At 35.5% G+C, this 7208-nt stretch overlaps 1 protein-coding gene across 1 annotated transcript in view; it reads right to left on the bottom strand.

Moving 5' to 3' along the window:
• Positions 1 to 566: 566 nt before the first annotated feature.
• Positions 567 to 7208, bottom strand: part of LOC112058357 (neuroendocrine convertase 2) — an 84684-nt gene continuing 78042 nt past the window's right edge. The window contains exons 12-14 of the mRNA XM_024099126.2: positions 6390 to 6560; positions 5304 to 5421; positions 567 to 4251 (exon numbers count right to left, since the gene is read on the bottom strand). Coding sequence (XP_023954894.1) covers positions 4078 to 4251; positions 5304 to 5421; positions 6390 to 6560 — 463 coding nt within the window. The 3' untranslated portion in view covers positions 567 to 4077. The remainder of the gene's footprint in view (positions 4252 to 5303; positions 5422 to 6389; positions 6561 to 7208) is intronic.

Below are 7208 nucleotides of genomic sequence, written 5' to 3'. Positions count from 1 at the left end.
TATTATTTCAACTTTAAAATACTTTTAATTTATGTCGTAAATAAAAATATCTAAATTATCACGTAACAGGTATTTATGTGTATTATCTATATTTGTGGTGAACCTGTACATTATACCTACCTAATTAAATAAAAGTTTGACTTTAGTAAAATTATTAAAGTGTCTAAATCGATTTTTCACGAAGAATATTAAATTTAATATTCATTGATAAACAATTGAACACGTATATCAAATCTGCCTGGATCTGTGCAAGTGGAAGGTCATAAGAGGAGAGGAAGGCCAAAGAAGAGATGGTTGGATTGTGTGAAAGAGGACATGTGTGTAAAAGGAGTGGATGATGAGTTGACGAGTAATAGAAACGAATGGAAAAGATTGACATATTTTTCCGACCCCACTTAAGTGGGATAAGGGTAAGGAGATGATGATGATCAAATCTGCCTGGAGGATTTCTTTACGTACTTTTCGATACTCTTTATGGATTCAGATTTGGCTCTTTGCATTAATAAGTACCCACTCGGAAAATTATCTTCTGGATAAGTATACAAATTTTAAATAAAGGGAAAGGATGATCAATTATAAAAACGTCCTTTAATTCAAATACAACACCAAATCACATTATATTTTCTATAATAGTTATACATAATATATTTTCTCTTTATATGATTTGACTTAAACTAAACTCCTCTACTTTGCAATAAAACTCCTAATGCATGCCATTATAAAACTATATTAATTAATTTTATGCTATTTGGTTATTATATTAGAACAAAACACTTGAAATGTTATCGTATCTATTTTAATACATTTTTTAAGAAAATATATAAAGGGCCCAATGGTAATTCATAAGGGCTCGAAATGGTATTTATTTTTATTCATTTTTACTTGAAAAAATTTTACACCATAAAGCTTAGGCTACACTACCCCATTAAAAAGATACAAATCTATAAAGTAGCGCACCTCAAAGCGTTTTTTTTTAATTTAGTGGAAATCTTAAATCTTAAGATTTAGTGTAGTCTTAGCTTAATTATCGCCCATACAGCTTTAGAGATTGCAATTTGATGCGACATAAGCCTCGGTAATATTTTATATGTAGATATATTTATTAAGTCTAGTAAGAACAATGATTAGATAAGTATTAATGTGATATCGCGTTTTACGTATATCGCACCAAATTGCATGATTTTTTTCACACAGTCCGAAAATATAAGACTTTTTCAGTCTCCAAAACACACACATAACGCGCATTATTGTATGTGCCGTGGAAAGTATCATTCAAATGTCCTTCAATTAGCTGGGTTAATGAAGGCCATTTGAAATTTAAATAATGAGTTACCGAATTTAATAATGTTACAATACATCATTGTATATATATAGTAAAATATAATAAATGGTAACACTAAAAATGTACATGGAATGGAACTCATGGAAGAAAGTTTGTACCGATAAATACGTTGGCGCTTTAATGTGTGCTTTTGTGCTTACTGCTTTGAATGGCTCTCGAAGCACTGAGGCGTATGTGATTGCGCACGCATGGCCTTAAACCTCAGTGTGCTCGATGCTTTATTCTAACCACCATATTGAAGATAAAAAAAATGATGTTTCGTAAAACTTTGTATCTCGTCTTAATAAGCATTGACGTCTCTATTATGGCGTTGATAACAAATGATGATTATTTAACATCATCTGGCCATTTAATTTTTCTATCTGAATCTGTCTGACGAGTGTAAACATAAACGCAAGATTCATTGTTTACACTAAGTGTTTCACTTTTTATTTCTTATATGGATATATGGAGGTTTATAGTAAATGATGAAATATTTGTGACATTTCATATACCATTAACTTTATTTGGTGATTATTGTTTAAAATTATATAAATCAAACTGTTTAAATATTCTTTCAATCTAAATAAAAAAATATCTAGGTACTTATTGATAAATCTTGCTCAGCTTCTAATTTAACATTATACTTACCAATTTACCATTATGTATTTACAATGGTAACCACGTTTAAGATAAATAACCGTTTTGTTGTTTTAAATTTTGATATGTCTCGGACATTATGATCAAAAAAAATGTTATTATATTATGAATGGAAGATGAACAAAATTTAAAACTTAAGTTTTATATATTTATATTTTATTTTGTAGTAAAACAATAGGAAAATAAAATAATGACTAGAAATTATATAGTTACCCGTAACGATACACAAATGATACATAAAATCCTGCTGATAAACGTAAAAAAACTATAATTTAAATATTCAAACAAAGTATTTTTTTATTATGTGAAATTATATTTTGTATAGAAAAAATATTAAATCCGAAGATACAATTATATATTCCACGAAGTCATGGCCCCTGCTCGATTGATAAATTTAATTTTTTGATTTTATCAATTTCATTTTCATTTCTTTTTATTACAAGTAAAACGAAATAGTTAAGAAGTATTTAGGCTATATACACGCTGTGTGTTTTTTTATCTTTTTAGAATTTTTTCATGATAAGTTAATAAACACACACCAACCATGTGTGTAAGAAAAACGTCAGTGTGTATAAGGCTTAATGAAGTTCAAAGAAAAGAATATTAATAACAATGAATTGATTTAAAAATATAAGAAGTATAGATTTGGAGAACATTAGTAATAGATATAATATAAGAAGTTATTTAGTTAAACTCTACCTTCATAGATCTAGAAATGAGATTTATTCCAAAAATATGTCCGTAATTAATTTTATTTAGAAACCTATAAACAAGCTTTTGACAACAATCTTGTAGTTCCAAACAATTGGATTGCTAGTTGACGACTTTTCAATACCTTTCCAGCATCCTTGGAAAAATCCAGGGTTGTTGATTAATACTTACTAATAGTAATCCTGATCCATAGCACTTGTTGTCACCAATAAAACGAGCCGATGACTTTACTGTGTAGGTAAAGATGACAAGTTCTTTCTTTCTTTCGAGTATGTTCTTCTTTCATTATCATGATGATCGAAAAGATATCTTAATGATACAATTAATGATCATTGAATGGTTGTCAAACTTACCTACATGTTTGTAGAACCAATGATATTATACTATTAGATACGTTACGTGTCTACAAAATGACCGTAAAAGTGTTCCAAACTCAGGTACTCCACTGGGCATACACATGCACAATTTTGTGTTCACTTACATTATGATGTTATCAACCCATATTCGGCTCACTGCTGAGCTCGAGTCTCCTCTCAGAATGAGAGGGATTAGGCCAATAGTCCACCACGCTGGCCCAATGCGGATTGGCAGACTTCACACACGCAGAGAATTATGAAAATTCTAAGGTATGCAGGTTTCCTCACGATGTTTTTCTTCACCGTTTGAGACACGTGATATTAAATTTCACACAGCTGAAAAGTTGGAGGGGCATGCCCCGGATTCGAACCCACACCCTCCGGAATCGGAGGCAGAACTATATAATACATTATATATTCATGTAATATATAGTTTTTACACTCTGAACACACAACTCGACATTATAGATAATGTTTAGGTATCTACGAATATTATTAAGCTCCATTAACTTTCGTCGTTTATTATACGACTTAATGAAATCACGCCAATTGGCTGACTTTGCCGGCTCTTTTTTGACGCGCTAGTGTGCCATATCTAATAGTATAAAACATTGAGTCAATGAGTGACTTTTAACATCATGCTTATTAAAAGTATTTTGTGGTAAACATTGTAAAAAAAAATCGGTTGTCTGTAAGGTCGGTTTAACGGTCGGTGACTACGTCATAAGAAAATACTGAAGGAATGGTTGTATTTTTCAAGAGAAAATGATCGTTTTTCTAAAATACTGTTTATTAATCTTTATAGACCAGAATATACTTTACTTATTGTAAAAAAAGTTGGCAACCCTAGAGCGAGGGAACGACGCATGACGTCATATTTTTTCGAGCGTGCAGCTGGCTTCATCATCGAATTATAAGACGTTGTCACGTCAAAAAGTGTGCTTCTTTCGAATTTAAAATATATAAGGAGTTGATTTAAATGTCCAAACATAAGACGTCCTCTCATTTCTAGATCATTAACATCAGTGTCTACTTAGTAGTCGCATTGTCTTCGTGCGCCTTCTTCACGACGGCCAGCTTGGAGTGAGGGTCCTCGGGCTGCAGTTGGGCGTAGGGCGGCGCCCTCGTGCCGTGCAGCACCAGGGACCAGCCTCGGAGCCAACCGGAGGCTGAACTCGGCCCTGAACCGCCGCTAAACCGACCCTGGAAATGTGTTTTTTTTTTTATTTAATAGGCTTACTTAACTGCAAGGTATTTATGTATGTCGGTGTACGATTCATCATAAGATTATTTGAACGTAGTTACGAGTACGTTAATAAAGATAAAAATAAAATGAAAAAAAATATAAACGAAATAATCATGTCGTGTCATTGAAATAACCAGTTTTGATTTTTTTAGATAGTGGTTCATGTTTTGAATCGTACATATCCAATCCAATTAGTAAATGTAGATCCAATAAGTAGATTAGATAGAGTAGTAATTGTGTATGTGGGGACATCAAGCAAGTCGCAGGGGTTCGCTGGATGCAGGCGGCTTAATTCAAAATGTTTGGAAGTTCAAAAGGCGTATGTCCTGCAGTGAATGTCTGCAGTGAATGAATTGGCTGACATGATGATTATGATGATGATGATAAAGTTGAAGTATAGGTGTGACCTAAGATTTAATGCGCTTTTTAGAAAATGACGACCAAAGGGCATTTCAATTCTTTGCGTAAGATAAAGGATGAAGCAAAACGCTTTGTACGAGTCTTAGGCTCGTTAGGATGAAATTTCACCCGATGTTTTGGAATCATCATCATTAGGTGACTTTTTCGAGCTGAAGTTTAGCGGTCATGTGTAGAAAACTCTTCTCGTCTTTTTCAATATTTTTAAGCTGTGTATATGTTAACTTGGTCTACTCTTGGCATCATCTATCCACTTTCTTCCCTGTCTTCCTGGAGCACGTTTTCCGGGTATCTTACCTTCTATAGGATCAACCTAGGAAACTCATAGAGATGCCCGAAAAATGTGATTTTCTTCCTCTTAATGATTGTCATGAGGCTTCGGTTACAATTGGTTATAATTGTTTTGGAATGCGATGGTAAAATCGCATGATGGAAGGTACGAGATGGAATAACTCCTGAGCATACTCAGCGAAATATCCTTTAAATAACCAAAAATATACCATCCGATGACGAAGACCAACACAAACTGTGGCGGACTTGTATAATATGTAAATTTTAATTAGAGTCAAAGAGTGTAGTCTGAGTCACTGACCTCTAACGTCCATACTCCTTGCGGGTACTCGCCCCACGTGTGGGTGGTCATGAAGGGCCACTTCGTGAACCCATCGCGGCTGTCGTCGTCATTCGCACGTCGGCTCAGTATCATTGATCTGTGGGAAAACATACCTTACATAATCTGGAGACTATTAGGAATCTTAATTAATCTAGACCTAAGATGTGCGCTAAAAAATGACGAGATTAACTTTCTTACGTATTATTCTCCCATTCGTTCCATCGCAATGGGATACTTTCTTGACACGCATATTTAAGTATTATTGACGCGCATTTTAGTACTGGAAAGGCGCATAAAGATGGACAGATACAAAAATTTCGTAAAACTCTCTTCTGTTAGTACCATCTATCGGAGGTTAGAAATCTTTAAAGCTACTTAACTTTGTTTGCTGCTCGAAACAGTCTTCTGGTACTGGTAATGACTTTTTTTTGACGCTGGGAAATGCTTTTACGCATCCCGAGCGAAAAATTGCACCGTGTGCCTAGTGGGACTTTTCAATGTTTTCATACTGTTACTATCGCGTTAACGTAAACGCAAATTTAAATGGAATTGAAACAGTTGTGCAGTAGTGCCACTAGATAGCGTTATTTCGATTCCGAAATTCGCGTTTACGTTAACGTGATCGTCACAGTATCAAACTGCCACTAGGCCCTCAGATCATAACTGTGCATTGTACGGTCAAGTAAAACAAAAACCTACCGGAGCCACTTGCGTCCTATTGGCTTGCGAAAGGATCGCTAAAATAGGCGCTTTCACATACCGAGACGCTCGTCGTTGCATTCAGTGCTGTCTACATGGATGAGAGGAGGTGCGCATATTGGTGTTTTCTACCATCCTTCATCTGCGGAGCGGCGATTCTCTTTCTACAACCGCTAACGTTTCGAAAACTAGAAAAATGTATGGGAATGACAGAACCGATCGACTTGACCACGTGACCTGTCGATAGCAAATGTCATTCCTATACATTTTTGAATTTTCGAAGCGTTTACGATCGTAGAAAGAGAATCTGCCACTTGGCTACAGGCCCAAGTCATAGTTTAAACGTAGGTTTACTATGATAGCTACCTTGTGCCCATCGGGCTGGTGAGGAACAGCTCCAGGTCGCCGCGCCGCGTCGCGTTGGCGCTGACCACCGCCTGCACGTGCTCCAGGTAGCGCACCTCGCTGGGCGTGCCGGCGCACGCGCTCGTGTCGATGTGCAGGCTCACTGCTATGTCGCCCTCAGGAGGGATCTCGCTGGAACGAAAATAACGAGTGTCCTTTAGCCCGCACGAATAATAAAAATAAAATGATACATGAAAGAGAAACTTAAAAATTTTAGCGGTAAATAGCGCCATCTCGTGTCAGATTTGATTTACTTCACAATATTTCCTATAGTTAGTGGTACTAAATTTTGTCGTAGACGTATATCCATCCCTCGTGGGGCAACTTACCGGACTTGATACCGCACTAGTAGACGATTCATTATTTTTTTAGTAGTTGATTCATTATTTAATGAATGTTATTTCATTATTTATGTTTTTGTGTAGGGGAGACATCAGTGTCGGTATAATTAAGAGGGTATTTGATTACTTGAGCTCAGTTGTTTGTTAGGCACCGTAGACACCGTCACGCTGCCAGTCGCGTTAGTGTTTTTTTTTTGTGTTGTAATTAATAATAATGGTTGTGTTATAATTATTGTTTATCATAAACTAGCTAACGCCGCGCGGTTCCACTCGCGTGGTTCCCGTTCCGGTAGGAATACGGGGATAATATTTAGCCTTCCTCGATAAATGGGCTATCTAACACTGAAAGAATTTTTCAAATTGGACCAGTGGTTCTTGAGATTAGCGCGTTCAATTAAACAAGCTTCAGCTTTATTTATTAGTATAGATTTAGTTTGGG

This window comes from Bicyclus anynana, chromosome 21 (assembly GCF_947172395.1).
Source record: "Bicyclus anynana chromosome 21, ilBicAnyn1.1, whole genome shotgun sequence".
Lineage (NCBI taxonomy): Eukaryota > Metazoa > Arthropoda > Insecta > Lepidoptera > Nymphalidae > Bicyclus > Bicyclus anynana.
Note: the sequence above shows the minus strand (reverse complement) of the source record. Positions and strands in the feature narration are given on the sequence as shown.